Raw genomic sequence first — 20,768 nt, forward strand, 5'->3', positions numbered from 1 at the left:
ATTCCAGTAATTGAAACTAATTGGATGTTTGCCAGTAAAAGCAAAGCTTTTCAAAGTGGCAGTTGTTTCTATTCCAGAGGCTGACAACTCGAGACCATTATGTTCTGAAAGCAAATGGTGTTAAATTTAGTTTTGTTGGAACAATGTGTTGCTACACTAGCATTCAGATTAAACCAATTAATCAACTAATGCTTTAGTTGACAACTAATTTTGGAAAACATTGTAATCAGATTTCTATACTGTACAGTGAATCAGACCAAGGACAATAATACCTATTTCAGATAGAAAATACAGCTTCAATTCCTCTTCGATAATGGCATTGATCTTTCCAAGCGCACCCTTTTAGACTGAAAAAGTGCCACTTCTTAAGTGTCTGTACCCTTTCACATAAATATAATCTTGTGCTACTTTGTAGAACGTTTGGTTGTTTCCCTGTCAACAGTAGTAGCCTAAACCTAGTTGATGATTTTGCTTGAGTAGGATACCTAAACAGCTGGTTTGTTTTTACCGAAGTTGGCTTAACTTTCTGATTTCCGATAAACATGGCAACCCTCAGGACATGCAATTGATGTAATTTTCTTGTATGTACAGTGCCTATAGAAAGTCATCATACCCTGTGAAATCTTTACCTTTTGTCACATTACACCATGGAAATTAAAATAAATCAAATCTAACTTTTTTGAGCTGTATGTACACATTATAACCCTCATCATCAAAGTGAAAATAAACATTTTAAAAATTCTGGACAATTATTAAAAATTAATTAGTAAAATACCTGGTTTGGTTAAGTGATCAGCCCCTTAGAGTATACCATTATAAACTTGCTCAGGTGCAACCAATCAACTTCCAGATCAAACACCAGGCTAATTGCCCCCCACCTGACATCAATTGTAGTGGTTTTGATTACTTCAGAATAAAACCAGCTGTTTCTTGAGGATTCCACTACTAGAAGTGCATGGTTCTGCAAAGAATTCACCATGGTTGGAAAAGTACTTTCAAAAGGCCTCTGGGATAAAGTTGTAGGAAGGCACAAGTTAGGTGAAGGCTACAAAAAGATTTCGAAGGCTTTAGCTATCCCTCTGAGTACCGTTCAGAGCATCATTAAGAAGTGGAAGGCGTATGGCACCACCAACACCTTGCCTAGATCAGGCCGTCCGTCCAAACTGGACTGAACTCCAAGCGCTATGTTTGGCGAAAACCAAACACAGCACACCACCCAAAACACACCATACCTACTGTGAAGCATGGTGGTGGCAACATTATGGGGATGTTTCTCTTCAGCGGGGACTGGGAAATTGGTCAGGATTGAAGGGAAAATGGATGCTGCCAAGTACACCCAAATTTTTGAGGACAACCTGCGTCCCTTTGCTAGACAGCTGAAGATGGGCAGGTCATTCACCTTCCAACATGACAACGATCCTAAACATACCGCCAAAAGAACAACGCAGTGGCTTAATGATAGAAAGGTGAATGTCCTTGAGTGGCCAAGTCAGAGCCCTGACTTAAATCCGATAGAAAATCTGTGGATGGACTTGAAGAGAGCAGTCCATCGCCGCTCACCACGGAATTTGACTGAACTCGAACAATTCTGCAAGGAAGAATAGGCAAATATTCTCCAATCTAGGTGTGCAAAGCTAGTAGAGACATATCCAAACAGATTGATGGCTGTAATTGCAGCAAAAGGTGGCTCTACAAAGTATTAAATCAGGGGACTAATGACTTTTCCAACCCTCTTATTCTTGTTTTTAATTTTTTATAAATTTTCAGAACTGTCGCCTTTTTTTTCATTAGTTTGATGTTGTATGGCTAAATTTGTACATAAAGCTGGAAAAAGTATTTTTTTTTAATGGGTTTTGATTTCAGGCTGTATGACAAATATAGTAACTATTTCAAAGGGGTATGATGACTTTCTATAGGCACTGTATATGTCTTTGACACTGGAAATTCAGTCCTCTTTGTGTTTGCACGACAGGCAGCCTTCAGTTCACAGGAGACAAGTTTTCTTAAGTAAGAAAAGAAGAAGGATGCACAGATTTATCAAGAATCAGAAGAAGAAACTGCAACATATCAGTGATCGCAGTAGCTAATGGTCTCTCATCAGAGCGCACAATTTCGGCCAAAGATCGTTCTCATGGTGATGTCTTTTGGAGACGGATAGCAAGTTTATGCATGACATGAAGCACTTTTGAGTATGTAGCATCCCAAATATGACCTTACATTGAGAAGAATCCAACAAATTGGAGAAACCCCATCTGCTATAGCAAGGGCACGGCTGTGGTGTTGTGGTGGCTTGCAACCTCTTGCGAATACCGGACTGGGACCACTCTCTTTGCCATCGGTATCTCAACTTTAAATGGTCTTGTCCATGACCTCTGCATGGCAATAAATCTGGTCTTATATAAGAAATATATCAAGTTGCTAATGGGACCAATGCTAGACATAACAGTGGCAGGATTTTGTAGGAGAGGTTTCCCTATGTGTGCCAGTGCCATCGATGGCACACACATTCTATTACACACACATTTGACTACTAAAATAGAAAAGGCTGGCACTCAATTGTTCTCCAGGTAGTGGTTGTCCACAAATATTGGTAGGTTTAGGGCAGATTATAGTAAGTATATTAGCAAAGTAGCAATTGATCAAAACATTTTAATCAAAGTTGACCTCTATGCTATATGGCACGGCACCGGCAGCAATGAAGTTCAAGCTTTCCTTGTCAATGTCACAGAATTGAGCTTTTTCATTGTTGCACCTCTAATTGTAATCGATACAATGTGTTAGTTTCACAGATACCTAAGTTGGATGGCCTGGAAAACCCCACGATGCACGAGTGAAGTTGTGTGAACCTAACCTATAGGAGTGCCATCTGGTGGTACTTATCCAAATACTCCCACTCAAATAGACATTCAACTATTCCTTTTACTAAATCAACACCAAATTGTGTAGTTATTGTCCACATGTTGTGGAACAGATTCAGTATTTATTTGCTTAATCACCAGCAATAATCCTGTGATACACTGTTTGGTGCTCACAACTTGATCATAATCTTGTAGGCATTACCTTCACTTTGATACCAATATAAGTATAAGACCCACATAATTGTGAACCACCTGTGTGAAATTCTCAAGAAAGGCCCAGGACCATATTAAGGGCCTACGTCTAGCCTACACATACCCTAATTTAATCTAAAGGCAATATATACAGTTGCATAAGAGTGTTAATAGGTCAGAGAATGGTGATATGTTTTTTGTTCTTCTTTTACTTCTAGAAGTCATAGATTGTTGATGGGATAGAGGTCCCCATCGTAATTATCAGTCATCCAGCATACTCTGTGAAAAGGTGGCTTATGAAAGGATTTCCATCCACCACACAGTCAGAGAGGGCTTTCAGTCACTGCCTTAGCTCAACAAGAATGGTAGTGGAAAATGGCTTTGGACGTCTCCAATCGAGGTGGTGACGCATTATGAAGCAAATAGATGTGGATGTTGCTCTGGTCTCTGAAATCATTCTGACATGCTGTGTTCTGCATAACATTTGTAAGGTCCATGGAGATGGGTGTCTCCCTTATTGGGATGAGGAGCGAGTGAGGATTAAGGAACAGGAGGGACTTGAGCAGCCACAGGCACATGACAATGCTACATCCTCTGCAACAGATATAAGGGAATCCTTAATGATATTATTGTCCCTGTGAGATTACCCATCATGTTGTACAGGGGAACTGCTGTAACTACTGCAACTCACTTCTGGCCAGGCTCCCTGCTTCCAACATCAGCTTATCCAGAAAGCTGCAGCCCGTCTGGTGTTCAATCTCCCCAAATTCTCCCATCTCACCCCCCTCCTCTGCACCCTTCACTGGCTCCCAGTAGCAGCTCGCATCAGATTCAAGACCCTGGAGCTTGCCTACAGAGCGGCAAAGGAAACAACCTCTCCCTATCTGCAAATGATGGTCAGTCCCCAAACCGCTCCCTGATCACTCTGTTCTTCCACCTCTGGCACCGCCACCTCTAAGAGGACATAGTGGTCACTCTGCTCAGTCATGGCTCTTCTCTGTCTTAGCACCCCAGTGGAATGAGCTTCCCATCACTGTCAGGATGGCAGTCACTCCCTATCTTCCTCCGTAGACTAAAGACCCATTTCTTTAGGGTACACCTGGGCTCCTCCTCCTCAGACCTCTCCACCCCCTAACACCCTACATTACCAGAACTTGGAATCCCCCATAAAAAAGTTGTCTTTCTTTCTCTTACACTGTGACTGCCGATGGCACTTATCAAAGGTTTTACTTACTGACTGATGTATAGTTGATTCACTTACTTAGACAAATGTACTTATTGCAAGTCGTTTTGGATGAAAGCGTCTGCTAAATGACTTAAATGTAGGGTCCTGGGGCTGATACCCACTGAATGCAGGTGGCTGGGGTGGGATCAGTGATGGCTGATATTTGGTTAAATATTTGGCTCATCATACTGCCCATCTTTCGCACCAATGATAAAGCATGTTTCCCATCATGTTGCCCATCTGATTCAGCATAGCACGTTTCAGCTCCCTGTTCTCCCTGGCCCTGATAATCTCCCACTCTCTCTGCTCCCTGTCCCTCCTCTCTTCTTCATGAAATATGCCTCTGAAACCTCTAGTTGGGAAGATACTATGGCCGAGGCCTTTCACATGGCAATCTGGACCCTCTTCTTCTTGCGGAGCCCATCTGACAAACACTTTGTCAGCTTACATGTTTCATTTTATAGCCATAGCCTAAAAAGGATTGCAGGAAATGCAAAAAAGTATCTTGCACCCATAGCATTAATTTCAAAATGATGTCATATTAGAGCCATTATAAGACCCAACAGCTTACTATCAAGAGCTAACTTAGAGGGAACTTACTGGAGGAGGATGTTGCTGGAACTATTTGTTCCTCAATGGTAGACTCCAGTGTAGGTCCATTAGACCTATAGATGGTGCGCTGTCCTCTGGCTCCAACCCATCACCATCCATACCATCATTATCAGGCTCAAGTTCAGCGTGCAGGCTAGCACCTCACAAACTCACTGGTGCTGTACTTCTCCGGCCACTGGTGTTGTTGTGGTCTTTTATTTTGTGGTACAGGATTTTTAAGATTTCAGCTTTGATTTCAATGTTTGAATCAATGTTACTGTAACTGTCTTTAGTGTGATTATAGTTGCAGGCTGCGCGAGATACAACTGGATTGGCAGCTGTCCCAGTCTCTTAGCAACAGTCTCCCAAATTGCCGCTTCAGCTGCAGCTTGCCTTTCAGACAGAGAACTTTGAACTTGTCACCAAATAGCTATGCTGAATCATTACTTGATGCATTGGCAGTCTGTGACAGCGTGCAACCTGCCCTTCTGGCTGAATTTGCTTTTCCATAATGTTTGGAACATTTCTGGGCATCTAGCACTAGCTGTGGGTGCATAACCTGCAACTTGCGTGTGTGGCTCATTGGCTACCTACTATACTGCCTAAGAGATGCAAGTACTTCACATTGCTGGAAGCCAACCTAAGCAACAGAAGCCTTTGTGTACAAATACGTTTGTAATGTATTCTAATGATTTTTCCGAGTAAACGTCCTGTTCGACATTACAGCTTTGTCTGAGTTTTGTTTGGGGAATGAGGGGATTTGCTTGAAACATTGTGTTCTCTTTCAGGTGACTGGATTCGACATCTCACTATTGGATATGCACCCTGGCGTACCCTATTCGCTGAAACCCTATGCAATCATGCCAACAGTGCTTTGCATGGCTGACCCCACCCCAGCTCAGTTTATAAAAGCTCATCCACAGCGCACCCATTTCATTCTTTTCACACTTCACTCGCTTATTCACAAGCCGCCTGCAGTGTCCCAATAGAACCTAGCTACCTAACTTAACTGTTCCACTGAAAAGTTAACAGCTTTCCCCGGGGCCCGGGCGTTTCCCCCGGCAGCTTTCCCTGGGTTGCTTTTATTACCGAGTAAAGTTCTCTCTAGATCGGTTCGCGAACAAGAGATTGAATTAGTCACTATCCTAGCTACTTTCTATCGTGCCATTTGGGTGGCATGCAAGTTTTGTTGATAGCTGGTGGGTGGAGGGTTGATAGCTGGTAGCTTTTGTTATGTACACCACCATCGAAGTGCTCCTCTCTTTTACTACACTTAGTGAAAACCCACACGAGGTAATTCCTATAAACCAATACCTGACTATTTTCTCTCATAGTTCCTTTCAGGTTTAACTTGAGACTATGTGTCAGATAGTACATGTTACACGTGTTGTTACTGGCTCGTTTGCGAGTATTCTGAGCACAGCCATAGGGTATTTCCCTTACCTGATTCGACTGACAGCGATATACCAGTTAGTTTCTCTTTATTCTCCTTCCTCTTGTCTGTTCAGTGCTCCACTCACCCAGCCCTCTCCTTCCATCCAGCATGCCATGTTGGTCCTGGTGAAATTACCTTGTCCGTCGTTTTGTGAAGGGAACGTGCCGTCTGTCTGATCTCCAGGCCACCTGACTCGTTTTGGGACATTCGGCTCCCCTGACCTAGACACTGTTCCCCGGTTTGGGGACATACTGTCACACAGGCACACTGTTTGTTCCATGTGTAGCTCAAAAGCCCCCCAAGTCCTGTTCGTCCCTTAGTGGGCGGGCGAACACCAAAGGCGCACAGGCCATTGGTGAGAGGAACTTCTGCAAAACAATAAATCAAAACTCTCACAGGCAGGTCAGCCAGACCATCGGGGCAGGGTGCCTGTGCATGCAACCAGTGGACCAGGGGTACTGACTACAGTTCACGGGGCCTCCACCACGTTTCGTGTCCACTGCGCACGGGGACAGGGCCCAAGTCCTCAGCGACTAAATGAATGTCCCTGTTGGACAAGGGAGCTGTGTTAATTACTACTTGCAAGCAATGGTTAGCCCCCAAACCCCTGCAAGATCACTCTGCTCGTCCACCTCGTCTGCCCGCCTGGCACCGCCGCCTCTACGTGGATGCAGTGGCCGCGCTACTCGGTCATGGCTTTTCACTGTCCTGGCGCCCCCTGGTGGAATGAGCTTCCCACTACTGTTAGGACTGCAGAGTCACTTCCGATCTTCCGCTGTAGATGGAAAACCCATCTCTTCAGGCTACATCTTAACAGTCCCTCCTAAAGACCCCTTCACCCTCACTATGATTCACTTACTTAAACAAATGTATTGTTGTAAGTCGCTTTGGATAAAGGCGTCTCCTAAATGCCATAAATGTAAATGTAAATGTAAACTTATCTAACAAAAAATATCTAACAGTCAGTCTGTATATATCAGTCAGTCTGTCTCTGGCCCCACAGACATTCACAAAGTGTGCCGAAGCAGCTGTAGCCTTCTTTTGGGAAAAGGGCTTGAGGGTCCACACTTACATCAACAATTGTTTGATATGTGCGGTCACTTCGGATCAGGGCGCACAACACTCCTGGTGTCACACCTGCTCATCTAGGGTTTCTGGATAAATCGTGCCAAAAGCTTGCTCACAGCAACCCAAGAGACAAACCTTGTTGGTGACTCTGGACTTGAGCTGCCCCCTACGGTATGTAACCCCGGTTCTCTGAAGGATATGAGGGACACTGCGTAGTTCAGCTCCCACACCCAGACCTGCGGGGTGAGTGTCTGTATTACGTGTTGACAAATAAGTGTAAAATGCAAGGTGAAAAAGGTGTAAAATGTAACATCCCACGTTATATTAAATCGGTAGATTAATCAGCTAATAGGAACAAATTATTAAAATTCATTGTTTTAAATCGACTGACAGCCCTAATTCTGGTTCATTCATGTTACATTTGGTAAATTATTATGGAAGTGGCACATAATTCTTAAAATTGGACCTATAAGGCCCGTGCAGCTTCCCTAATGAGTTCAAACAGTAATGCATTCAGGAAAAATCAACATAGTAGCTACAGTATGTGAATATGCTATGGAATGACAAACATGACTTCGGCTCACTCAGTTTGAATTTGAACATGGCAGCCCTTGATGATTTGATTAACATTACAATACTGTATAAATACAGTACTGTATGTTGTGTACTACATACAATACCATCCAGACAATTAGAATTGTATCTACTGTAAATAAGACATCTGTCTCTGTGATGCTGATAATAAGGAATATTTAGCAGAATACTAATGTATCCATTGAGTATCCCTCCACTGCCAACACCAACACTTTATTGGATTAATATGCACCATGGCAATGTAATGGTGACATTTAATGTCCAATGGAAGAGCTGAGCCCACACAATAATTGCCAATAATGAGAAGGTGACTGTGGAGGATACAAGCCTTGTCTCTGCAAACACACTCGAAGCCCAGACATAATTTCTGACATTTTATCAAGTCATTATCCTGCAGGTATTTATTGCATTTCAATGTCCCTCAGAAATTGATGATTTTGTGGATGTTTAGTGTGTTTTTCTGGTTATGCTGGGGCCCTGTGAGCCCCACGGTATCAGTCTCCAACCTGATTTCTGAATGAGGAGTTGAGACCACACCACTTATCATCCAGGGACACATGGAGGTACAGTATGCTCGATTGCACCACATATTTTTGATGGAGGTCTCTGGATACAAAATTGATAGGCCCAGTAAAACCTGCTGGATGTCCACTCCAGTTAAAAGGATTTATGGGGGTAAGAGCTCCTCGTCATTAGGGAGGGATGGAGAGGCAGCACTGTGCGGCTTAATGCTGTCCTCTCTGCAGAATATGAATGAAAGACAATCCCAAAATGACAATTATTTTAGAAACAGAGCGTTTGAGCTGAAAAGCCTTTTTCAGAGAAAAAAGGGTGAAAGGGTGACTTTTGTTTGTAAATGCATAGTTATTCCCAAGCTATATGTCAGAGCATTCACAACATCATTGAGCGTGGCTTAATATTTTGGTTGATAATGGTTACAATCCCTTCACTGCACTTCTGCTCATCCTAAATGGTAATGGTGGTGAATGAGCTGTTACTATGAACAGTTTCTTAAGAAAACATTCTTCGCACTTGCAGCATTTTTGTCATCCAATTTGCTCTTCGACAAATCCAACACTAGAGAAATATTGTTTAGATCACAATCCTGTTTAGAATGTTTAACCTTGGGATGTTTCTGACCTTTGCTGGACTTTTTTGTGAAGGAATAATACTTTGTTAATGTTTCCCTTTTACCATACTCCAATCTTAAACAAAAATAACAGGAAACTAAAATTACTTACTGCACATCAAAAGTGACATTCCCATGTGCTGTTCCACAGAGGAAAAAATCAACCTATATTATTATAATGCCTGTATTTCATGCTTGTATTGTCATGATAATTAACGTTAAAGGCCCTCTTAAGGTGTCTTCTTTTGCTATAGGGAGCTTCTGTTGCCACTGTTGTCCAAGGATTGCACTTTTGAGGGTTTAAATCAGGTATAGTTAAGCATTCTGTGATCAATTACTTCATAAAGTGTGGTAAATATCAGATTGATTGCTTTATTATTGGGGATACTTATCGGCAATGATCACTAATGATGAATAGTCAGATGTCAGTCTCCCTGTGTGTCACAGTGAAAGATTTGTATAGCTGTCCCTGGTAACATTGGTTAAATCATATTCTGACATTACAGAGATAACACTATCTGTCATGGTTTGAATATGGGATTCATGCACTGATAACAGAGGGTGATGGACCTGGGGGGGAGCAAAAGCCATAGCGTATTATATCAGAAACAAATGTGTCGTAAACATTAGCTTGACACTTTGCTGAACTATACTGAAATGATAAGATTCACAACAATTGCATTACTTTGTGCAACATTCATTTCAATGTTAAAATGTGTTAGCTTATACAGTATGTAATGCAATGGAGATTATTAACAGTAAAGTGGGTGTTCTGTTTCAAACAACATTTAAAAATACTCTCTACGCCCCCATGTTTTACCATGGTTGACAACATACACCTGTAACATCCATTTAAGGACTAAAACAATTGAGTGTGGGTGAACACTGTCAAACTGACAGTTTGTGCTCCTAGCAATTTGCACTGACACCCACCCTTGTGTTCTGATGTAAGAGCCTTGACACAAGGTCTGACAGTCATCATAGATTCCCTACCCTTAATTGTGATAATACAGTAACACAAAACATGACTGTGTACACTTTCAACACTGCTGACCTTGCTCCTGAATAAATGAATACTCAATGAATAATTCATTGTAATTATTTGTTGTATTATTTCCTGCCTTGTTTTTGAGGAGAGTGAAACATATGCCATGACCATGTGTGACCTTCTCAGAAACCATGATGAATATTTAATATGGCACAATTTTCATGAAATAAGGTACAGAGGTCCAAGATATGTACATATGACCATCAGAATTCAACTGATTGTTTAGGGTATATTGGTCTACATTGTACTTTAGATGTTTTGTTATTTAGATGTGGTCGACTGTGATCAACCTATGTGTGTTGGTTACTAGACGAATGACCTTAGTGGTTAAAAAGTGTTCAAACTACAAGCAGAGAGGATGTTGTGGTTACTTAAGAGTCTAAATTTGAAATAATGTTCCACTCAATATAAAGGCTGCTCCTAATATTGTATTTAGTTTTTGCAGTATAGTATATGTATTTCATGCAATTACAATTTTCATCATTATCATTGCCTGGTTGCCATAATCATTGCCTGGGTTACATTGATTTCATGTCATGATCCTCCTCCTTTCAGATAAAGAAATGCATAACAAATATTTCAGAACAACTTTTACAATGATGTACGTTTGCAATGTTATAGGGTCAATGCACTAAAACACTTGACCTCAACCCCAACGAATATGGAGAGGGCTGTATTTGTTTGAAGAGCACATTATATGGGGATATTAGCCATTAATTCTCAATAAACAACAATGTTGTTTTGTACATTTCAAATACTTCTCACGTCACGTTTGACCCCAAGATTTGCACTGCAAGTTTTATTTCGAAGCACAGTTCTCCAATATCCAAAATATTCTTCTGTGCACGCCTGTTTGATAAGACTACAGCTACACAGTGCTCTGTCTCTCGCTCTCCTCAGTGGCCCTGATTAGTATGCAGAGGCAGTAGAAATGGTATTATGAGCATTATGATATTCCTTCACTGAAGTCTATTGGATTGAAGGTTAGGCATGGAGGTTAGGATCCAATAATCTGTACTGAATATAAATCACATGTTGTTTGTTACCACTTCTCTCTCAGGGACTCAGAGAGAACTGTATAGGCTTCTCTCTTTAGAAATTGTTAAACAGATTTTCCAGAGGGCCCTGCTACCGGAGAATACTAAGGATATGCAAATTGGACTTGTCTTAGATTCTAATTGTAAATGGAAATGTTCACAGGTACCGACATTTAATGTCATTCACTGTACCATGGTGATTGTTACAGGAACCATTCACAAAATGTTCTGTGTATGTTTTGTTTCCATATAAATATTGTTATCACAAATATCTGTGTAGAGTGTGTATACACTTAACATAATTTATCAAATCTGGAGGTAGAAACTCTTCTAGAAAGTAATAAGGATTTGATCATTCATTGGTGTGAATGGTATGTGTCCATTAATTCATACTCTTCAAATGAAAAAGAGTTGAAACCTTATACGACCATATGATTTGGAGTAATGAATCAAAATTTTGGTGGAATTTAAATATTCATCCTATCCTCTCCTTGTTTTCTCAGATGTACTGTGGACAGCAAGGTATCGCGAGTGGCCTGGCTTAATCGCACCACCATTCTATTTGCGGGCAGCGAGAAGTGGTCCCTGGACCCCCGCGTGGTCCTCATGGACAACACAGCAGTGACTGAGTACAGCATAAAGATCCAGAATGTGGACCTACACGACGAGGGTCCCTATGTGTGCTCCATCCTCACAAACAAGAAGCCCAAATCCTCAAAAGTGCACCTCATTGTTCAAGGTATGCTATTTCTCTCAGTTCAGTTTTTACAGTTTTCAGTCTGTAATGTGAGTTTTGTAAATGTATGCTCATGGCACAACTGCCTTGTTTAGTACTCAGACTTCAGTGTTTGTTACACAGAAAGTCCAAGGAACCAAACGACGGAATAATAATGAGGAAAAGGGGAATGGGGACAAGTGGAGAATCCAAAGAGAGTAGTCGAGGATCGGTCCAGGGTCGGCAGGAGAGCAGGTAGTCAGACAGGCAGGTGGTCGGGCAGGCAGGGAGGTCCAGTAATATGTAAGGGGCTAGGTCCGTGGAAGGGTAGACGGGGTACAGGAGAACAGATTGGGTTACGCGGAGGAAGACAAGGCACAAGGAATCTGCAGTATACACAGGAGGGCTGAAGCATCTGTAGGTCACGATTCACAAAGGTTACCGTAAGATCACAGTACGTTCTGGTACTGGAGTGTTGACCGGGCAGGGTTCTTATAGGGTGCTGATTGGGGATCGGGTCCAGGTGTGCTGTCGACTGGGGGCTGGACGCTCCAGCGATGATCGCCGGGGCCTCAAGGTGGTGCCAGAGGGATGATTAGGAGGGGGAACCGTAACAGTGTTGAGTATAACAATGCTATATTTAAGTCTCAGACTGTGATCATTTTGATGTTAATCTAGATTAAATTTCAGATCGTTGATAGATATTGATTGGGGACACAGTGAGCCTTGGCCACATTTCAGTGCGAGGGTTTGCTAAATCAGCTGTCAATACCTGGACCTTTGTTATAATTCACAGTGAAATAAAGTGAGATTAATTAATTGTGTCAGTTTTTCCCATGTTGAATCCTGCATTTGAAAAGGGAGACTAACGTTTCAACAAACAACAGCATGTATTAGCAAAAAAACTATTGATAACTGCTTGACTAGACTGTGTTTGCCAACATGGTCCTCCAATAGTAAAATTCGCTGGGGCCAGAAAGGTTATTCATTTTCCTTCCCGTTATTCATTTTCCATTTTAAAATGGCAAAAAAAACAACAGTTTATTATCTGTTATTCATTAACCTTTTGTACTTAGCCCTGACACTAATTACAGAATAAATAAATACAATAATTGCCTATTATTTATTTTGAAAAGATTAGATGTGCACTAATTAGTAACGGCTTTAGGATTTTTTTTATTTATTTATTTTTAAATCAGGAGAGTTCTGTCCATGAGCACAGAACAAATGAGTGTACTGAAATTGTTACTTGGAACTATAATTAATAGATCATTGATTGGGATTTACTGTATACTACAGTATGGTTATTCGTAGTATGTATTATTTTTGCTTGGAAGCAGATGCCTTTGACAAGCATTGGCTATAATTAAATCCCATTGTATTGTGGCACAGATATTCAAGGTGGAGTCGTGGGATAGAAGAAAAAAAATTACTTTACACACAAGGAATCACATTTCCAATTCTTTGTTTTATCTGATAGCATACTTTCTCCCTTCTCTATCTGTCCTTTTCATGACCCTCTGAAATACTGATCAAACTCCTTTAAGTTGGTGTACAACATGGTTGAACTTGCAGGTACTATGTTATTGTTAGATCTAAAGAGACTCCTCCTGGGGTGCACCACTCCAAGATTCACGGTGTGTGAGAATGTGTGTGTGTGTGTGTGTGTGAGTGTGAGTGTGTGAGAGAGAGAGAGAGAGACTCACGGGTGTAAGGGCTTCAGTTCACAGCAACCACATCCTAGCTCTCCCCACAGTCCTCCACTGCACCTCATGCTTAAATATTTCTTGCTGTGTTTAGCCATGAAATTCTTCCATAACAAATGATTTAGCATTTCTCCTACATGTTCAAATGGCACAGCATTGTTCTTTGCCATCTTAGTTATTTAATCAACACAGGGAAGAGGTAAGAGTCGGATTGTGATAGTCTTTTTTTCAGAATCACCTGTATTATGCTAAGGTATAGTACAACACTTGTTTTCTGATAAATAGATGTGAACCCATCTTTTTAGTCTAAGATTATGTTTTTCTTGTATATCAAATTTCTTCTGAAACACCGTAATTTTTCACTGTGTGTCTATTTTGGCTGTGAATGACGTAAACTGGAAAATCATATCTATGCAAGAACCTGTATGCATATCAACATATCAATCCATGATATCGACCAGTGGTAATTCAACAGGGGACAAACAGTCAAGGAGAATTTGCAGGACCACCAGACAGAAACCTGAAACTTGCACTTGGCCTCCAACTATTAGCTATTCATTTTCAGAGAAGCAAACATTACTGTATCTCTCAATCTTTTCTATTTGAGACTAAGTTTCACAGAAAAGCCAAACTTAATTTGATCCAATCCATTGCTGGAATCTTTCACATTCACTTTGGTTTTGTCGAACAGATGTCTTAGATTAAATCTTTATCCATGCTTCTCAAACTGGAGCCTCCACAGTACTGTTGCATAGTCATCCTTGTCTGACATAACTCAACATCAAATTGTGATGCACAATGTACAGTGCCTTATGAAAGGATTCAGACCCCTTCACGTTTTCCACATTTTGTTGTGTCATAGACTCAATTTAAAATGGATTAAATTAAAAGAATTTGCCATCAATCCACACACAATACCCCAGAATGACAAAGCGAAAAAGTTTTTTGAAATTTCTGTAATTTAAAAAAGAATTGAAATACAGAAATATCTCATGTACAGAAGTATTCAGACCCTTTGCTATGAATTTAGCTAAAATGCAAAAATGTCATCAACAAATCACTCAATAAGTTGAATTGAGTCCATCTTAATGCAAGGATAATAGTTCATGTAATTTTGGATGTAATATCTTTTGATTCCTATGCAAATCAGAGACCCTATAAATACACTGTGTAGATTAGGATGTTACTATCAACTCAGCAAATTTCATAATTTTCTCTTGATCCTGACAAACTCCCCAGTACCTGCCAATGACAAACATACCAATAACTTGATGCAGCTACCACTATTCTTCACATGAGAGATGGTGTGGAATCTGCATTTCATGTGATGGATTTGCACCAAACTTAATGCTTTGTAATAAAACCAAATTTCCAGCCACTTTCTTTGCTGTATCACTTGAATTCATTGTTGCAAACACAACTATCCATATGAGATAGATTATTTTCCATTAAGGGATTCTTTTTGGCCACTTGGTTATAGACTAATTTCGTAGAGTGACTGAGATGATGTTGTCCCATCGACTGTACTTTTCCCTCTCCACCATTCAACTTTGTAGATTTTTGTAAGATTCCCCAGGCCTCAGGGTCGCATTCCTGAGCGGTTTTGTTCCTCTCCATTTGCTCAGTTTGTAATGACAACCTGATCCACACAGTGTGTAATTGATTCATATGTAAATCAGAGACCCTATAAAAACAAAGATATTAATTCCAAAATTACATGAACCCAATTCAACTTACTGATGACTTGTTGATGACATTTTTGCATTTTAGCTAATTTTAACAGTGTCATAGCAAAGGGTCTGAATACTTATGTACATGAGGTATTTCTGTATTTCAATTTTAATAAATGTACTGAAATTTCTAAAAACCTGTTTTTGCTCTGTCATTCTGGGGTATTGTGCGTGGATTGATGGCAAATTATTTTAATTTAATCCATTTTAAATTGAGTCTATAACACAACAAAATGTGGAAAAGGTGAAGGGGTCTGAATACTTTCCGAAGGCACTGTATATACAGAAAAATACCACACGCATACATTGGAGACTCTGGTCCTGATTGTGTTTCTTGTCAGCATTATGAAATTGTCAAGAATCTATGGAATGCAGAATGGTGAGAGATGACAAAAGTGCCCACTTCACATAATCAAGAAATGCCACACTGTAGAGCTATGCATGCAACTAAACTAAGTGTGCCTTTCATCATAAGTGGAGAAAATCCTCTGTCCATTTTCACAACTATTTCATTGAATACAAATGACAATTCAAAATAATTTCCATCTTTATTTTCACGTTATTGTCATTGGAAATAAAAATAATATTTCAGATTTCTTTTCTCATGCAATTTCAATTCACTTGATGGTGCAATCTGTAATTCAAACAACAACAAAGTGGGCTCCTGGTTCATTTTTTCATTTGATGGTTAACCTACTTGTCTGTTGCTTATTCATTCACTTTCCATTATGGATAATAAAGTTGCTTGTGTGCCTGCGGTTGTTAGATGCAATGGTCAGATGCCGGGGAGCAACGAGCAAGTACAAAGGGGGTTGCAAGTTGCTGCTCTTATTTCCTATGACCGACACGCTCTTCTGGACATAAGATTTATTTTTACTCACCATAACTTTGACCTACCGCACACAGATCCCGTCCCTGCATCACTCTCTGACCTACAGAGCTTTTGTTTACTTGGCGGGCGCCAGTGAAAGAAACGCTGCAGGGGACGGAGGGTTGGTGTCATGGACAGAGTGAGACGCTGCAAGAACTATCCACTTCTCCCAACTATTCTCCTTGCCAATGTCCAGTTGCTGGACAACAAGCTGGATGAACTCAAGGGGAGGATTACTTTCCAACGAGACATTAGGGACTGCAACACACTCATCTTCAGTCGTGGCTATCTCCATCGATACCAGGCGCAGCCCATTAAACTAGCTGGCTATTTGTCACACCAACATGATCAGAATCAGAATCAGAATTCTTTTATTTGGCCAAGTATATTTGCACATACAGGAAATTGACATGGTGAGGTTGGTGCGTGGACATAAAAAACAAATAGCAAATATTGACCAAATTTACAAAAAAGAGCAGCAGAAAAATACATCTTGTAGGCACAAGAGGCTGTGAAATGGTTGTGGGGCATGTACACTATAAATTAGAATAATTTTAAATAATTATAAATTACACTGTCAGTGTGTTGTTTGAGAAATGATTACAACATGGATTCTACTATCGAGATAGTATGAACTTCATCAAAGACCGTATGCTTTGCATATTCCTCTCTGACTTCATTCAAGTTTAGCCGAGTGACCTCAATTGTGATTTCTGATTGGTTGATAATTCAGATGTGCGGGATCAGACAGCCTCAGACATAGCATTTGCCGCTGCCTGCTAAGAAAATGAACTTACAAATTGAATATTTAACACTTGAATATCTAACAGACTAGCTGTTCCTCCGCTAAATTTGGGCGGGTTTTTTGATTGCAAGTGAATTAAATGTTGCATGCAACTAATGGTCATCCCTAGCTGTTCAAACAATTGATTAACCTACTGTATAGTTACGTTTAAATCAATACAAGCAAATAATAAAGCCATTTTTTTCTTTTTATATGTAATGTACCTTAAATGTACAATAAATAGCTGTACATTTTGGTTTCCTCTAGTCAGGGGAAAAAGCATTATAAATGATGCAAACAATGCTAGCTGATAGCTTCTATCCACCAATATTGGAAGCTTTTCTATCAAAAATAATTGTACAACAGTTCCTTTTATCCTTACACGTTGCCAATTGTGGCATACAGTAACTATTTTGCCACCCTATAATTATAAATGGTCTTTGTTTATCTATGGCACTCAGAAGTCCATTATCTCTCACTCAAAGGGTTCGACTCGCTTAGCTCACTAGGCATATGTGGCTCAGCAGAGTGCACTCTAGCTTGAGCTGGGGGTGGCATACATTTGAAATTAGCCTGAGGTTGTAAAGTAATGGATACAGAAGTCAGTCAGTGGAACCCACCTTTATGGCAGGAAGTCTATGGGGACCAGTACTGCTCTAGTGGTCCTCCTGGCCCTTGCAGGCCTTACCCTCTATACTGCCACTGAAATAGAGATCTGTGTTAAACTGCACAGAGGGAAAGGCCTCCAGAGGCAAACATCAATCAGCTAAGTGACCTTGTCCATTGATACCCACCAGGAATAGGGTACCTGCTTCCATGGTAACAGTACAGAGAGGCTGAGCCAACTGCATTCAAGGCATAGGCATAGAGTACTAGAAGGAATATGTTATCTAGTAAAGCTTTGTGCTGCATACCTTACTCTACTTTCAGTAGAGTATTTTCGTTTGGTGGAAGTGTAAAATGGGCCCCTTAGCATGGATTTGTAGTGGTAGGTAGTCAGTCCACTACACCAGTGAATTTGAGTGTATTCTGTTTCCCGGTTTGAGTTTGTAGACCACATGCACATTCTGAGAGGAAAACTGCATCAAGTACTTTGTAGTGCTAGTATATTGACGAAATTGGCCAACTTTAATGCAACAGGACAATAATAAATGCCTACACTAATTACAGATTTTGATTTGTGGCCTATTGCCACCCTGTAGTGAGGCAACTGAAAACATCATTTCAGAAACAAAAAAAGTTGGAGAAAGAGCAGAGCTCTGTGACCCAACCTGTTGTTTTCACTGGGAGAGTAATTGCTTTTTTACTCACTGTCACAGTCAGTGCAGGGTTCAATAGAACAATCATTGGAAGGCCAGACAAATAACAAGTGACAGGGCACAGTAATGTGCAAAATTGGACGTGTGAGGAATCTACTTTTGCTAACCTCAATTATCCCTTAAAATATTGATATGATTGTAATCGTACATTAAAGGGGGTTGTTAAAATGAATTACAATTTTGCTGTTTGAGGATGATTGTAAAAGTGCATGGTTTTTAGATCAATAATTTGACTTCAGTCACACCATTGACACAACTACAAGCCCTTACTGAGCATGAGAATCGTTGAAAGTTTATAAAACACATGACTACTATTATTCTGATGAATGATTAAACTCATGGTAACACCTAATCGGAAATATGATACTTAGTTGTGGTGTGATTCCACAAAAAAACTGCCCTGGTGTGTTTGGCTATCAATAACCCTGTTTGGTACCATGGGATAAACGGCTAACACACCAATGAAGACAATGAGTCAGAAGTGAGAGGAGGGGGCAGGGTTCAGGAGAGGTGCTAGAGTTGAGGTTGACGGGCCATCTGTTCAATAAGGCCCAATGGGGAGAGCATGCCCATGAGAATTGTTCAAAACAAGTCACACATCTTTTGGAGCATACCAAAATAATGCAATTACAATACTCAAAATGACCGGTAGCGATTAGCGACACTATTTAGCATAATTGTTTGAGTAGGTGGACTCAAATCAGCATTTATTTATTAACAGGAAAGAAATGTAAACTGTAAAAATAGAATTTGTAGCCAATATTTGAAACATAAACTGCAGTGTTTTTTGCTAGCATTTTTTGGCTGTAATGAAACATTAGGGTACCTGAACCACTACTATAGCCAACATTATACACTCACGGGCCACTTCAACTGCTCGTTAACGCAAATATCTAATCAGCCAATCACATGGCAGCAACTCAATGCATTTAGGCATGTAGACATGGTCAAGACGACCTGCTGAAGTTCAAACCGAGCATCAGAATGGGGAAGAAAGGTGATTGAAGTGACTTTGAACGTGGCATGGTTGTTGGTGCCAGATGGGCTGGTCTGAGTATTTCAGAAACTGCTGATCTACTGGGATTTTCATGCACAACCATCTCTAGGGTTTACAGAGAATGGTCCGAAAAAGAGAAAATATCCAGTGAGTGGCAGTTCTCTGGGCGAAAATGCCTTGTTGATGCCAGAGGTCAGAGGACAATGGCCAGACTGGTTCGAGATGATAGAAAGGCAACAGTAACTCAAATAACCACCCGTTACAACCAAGGTATGCAGAAGACCATCTCTGAATGCACAACACGTCGAACCTTGCCGCAGAAGACCACACCGGGTGCCACTCCTGTCAGCTATGCTTTTCGGGCTCACTAATGCCCCGGCCGTCTTCCAGACCTTAGTGAATGACGTGCTGCGTGACATGCTGAACATCTTTGTGGTGGTCTACCTGGACGACATCCTGGTGTTCTCCAGGACGGAGGAGGAGCACCAGCAGCACGTTTGTATGGTCCTCCAACGACTCTTGGAGAACAGACTCTTCGTGAAGGCCGAGAAGTGCCAGTTCCACGCCGCCTCCGTGGACTACTTGGGCCACATCGTGGATAAGGTTCCCCTACGGGCGGATGAAAAGAAGATACGGGCGGTGGTGGAGTGGCCCCAACCCCTGAACCGCCAACAGCTGAGACGCTTTCTGGGTTTCGCGGGATTCTACAGGCGGTTCGTCCGGGGTTTCAGCCAGGTGGCCGCCCCACTGACCGCCCTCACCTCCACGCTCCGCCCATTCTCCTGGACCTCGAAGGCGGAGGCCGGCTTCTCGACCCTTAAGAGTCTGTTCACGGCGGCTCCGGTGCTCATCCACCCTGACCCTACCCTTCAGTTTTTTGTGGAGGTGGATGCGTCTGACACCGGCCTCAGGGCCGTCCTGTCCCAGATGTCCGTGGAGGACCAGAAACTCCCCCCCAGGCTTCTCTCCCGCCAGGCACGCTGGGCCCTCTTTTTCACACGCTTCGAGTTCACCATCACCTACAAGCCAGGCTCCACTAACACCAAGGCCGACGCACTCTCCCGCCTGGCCCCGGAGGAGGTGGCTCCGTCAACCCCCGGCACCATCCTTCCCCCGTCCCGAGTGGTTGGCGTCACCTGGGCCATCGACTCCGTGGTTCGGGCTGCCCAGCGAACTTACCCCACCCCAGGAGGCAGACCCCTTGGACGTGTCTTCGTTCCACCGTCAGCCCGATCCCGAGTCCTGGAGTGGGGGCATGGTAGTAAGTTTGCGTGTCACCCAGGGGTAAGCTGGACGCTGGCATTTATCCGGAGGCGGTTCTGGTGGCCCACCATGGAGATGGACACCCGGGAGTACGTGGCCGCATGCACCATCTGTGCCCGGAGTAAGGCGTCTCATCAACCCCCGGCCGGACTACTACAACCCCTTTCTATCCCCAGTCGCCCTTGGTCTCACATAGCCCTGGACTT

At 41.8% G+C, this 20,768-nt stretch overlaps 1 protein-coding gene across 1 annotated transcript in view; it reads left to right on the forward strand.

Annotated features, from left to right (window-relative positions):
* Positions 1–20,768, forward strand: part of opcml (opioid binding protein/cell adhesion molecule-like) — a gene marked incomplete at its 5' end in the record, with an annotated part of 165,379 nt that overhangs the window by 69,104 nt on the left and 75,507 nt on the right. Inside the window, one exon of the mRNA XM_083665110.1 lies at positions 11,681–11,916. Coding sequence (XP_083521236.1) covers positions 11,681–11,916 — 236 coding nt within the window. The remainder of the gene's footprint in view (positions 1–11,680; positions 11,917–20,768) is intronic.

The sequence above is a fragment of the Argentina silus genome (assembly GCF_951799395.1).
Source record: "Argentina silus genome assembly, chromosome: 2".
NCBI classification, from domain to species: Eukaryota; Metazoa; Chordata; class Actinopteri; order Argentiniformes; family Argentinidae; genus Argentina; species Argentina silus.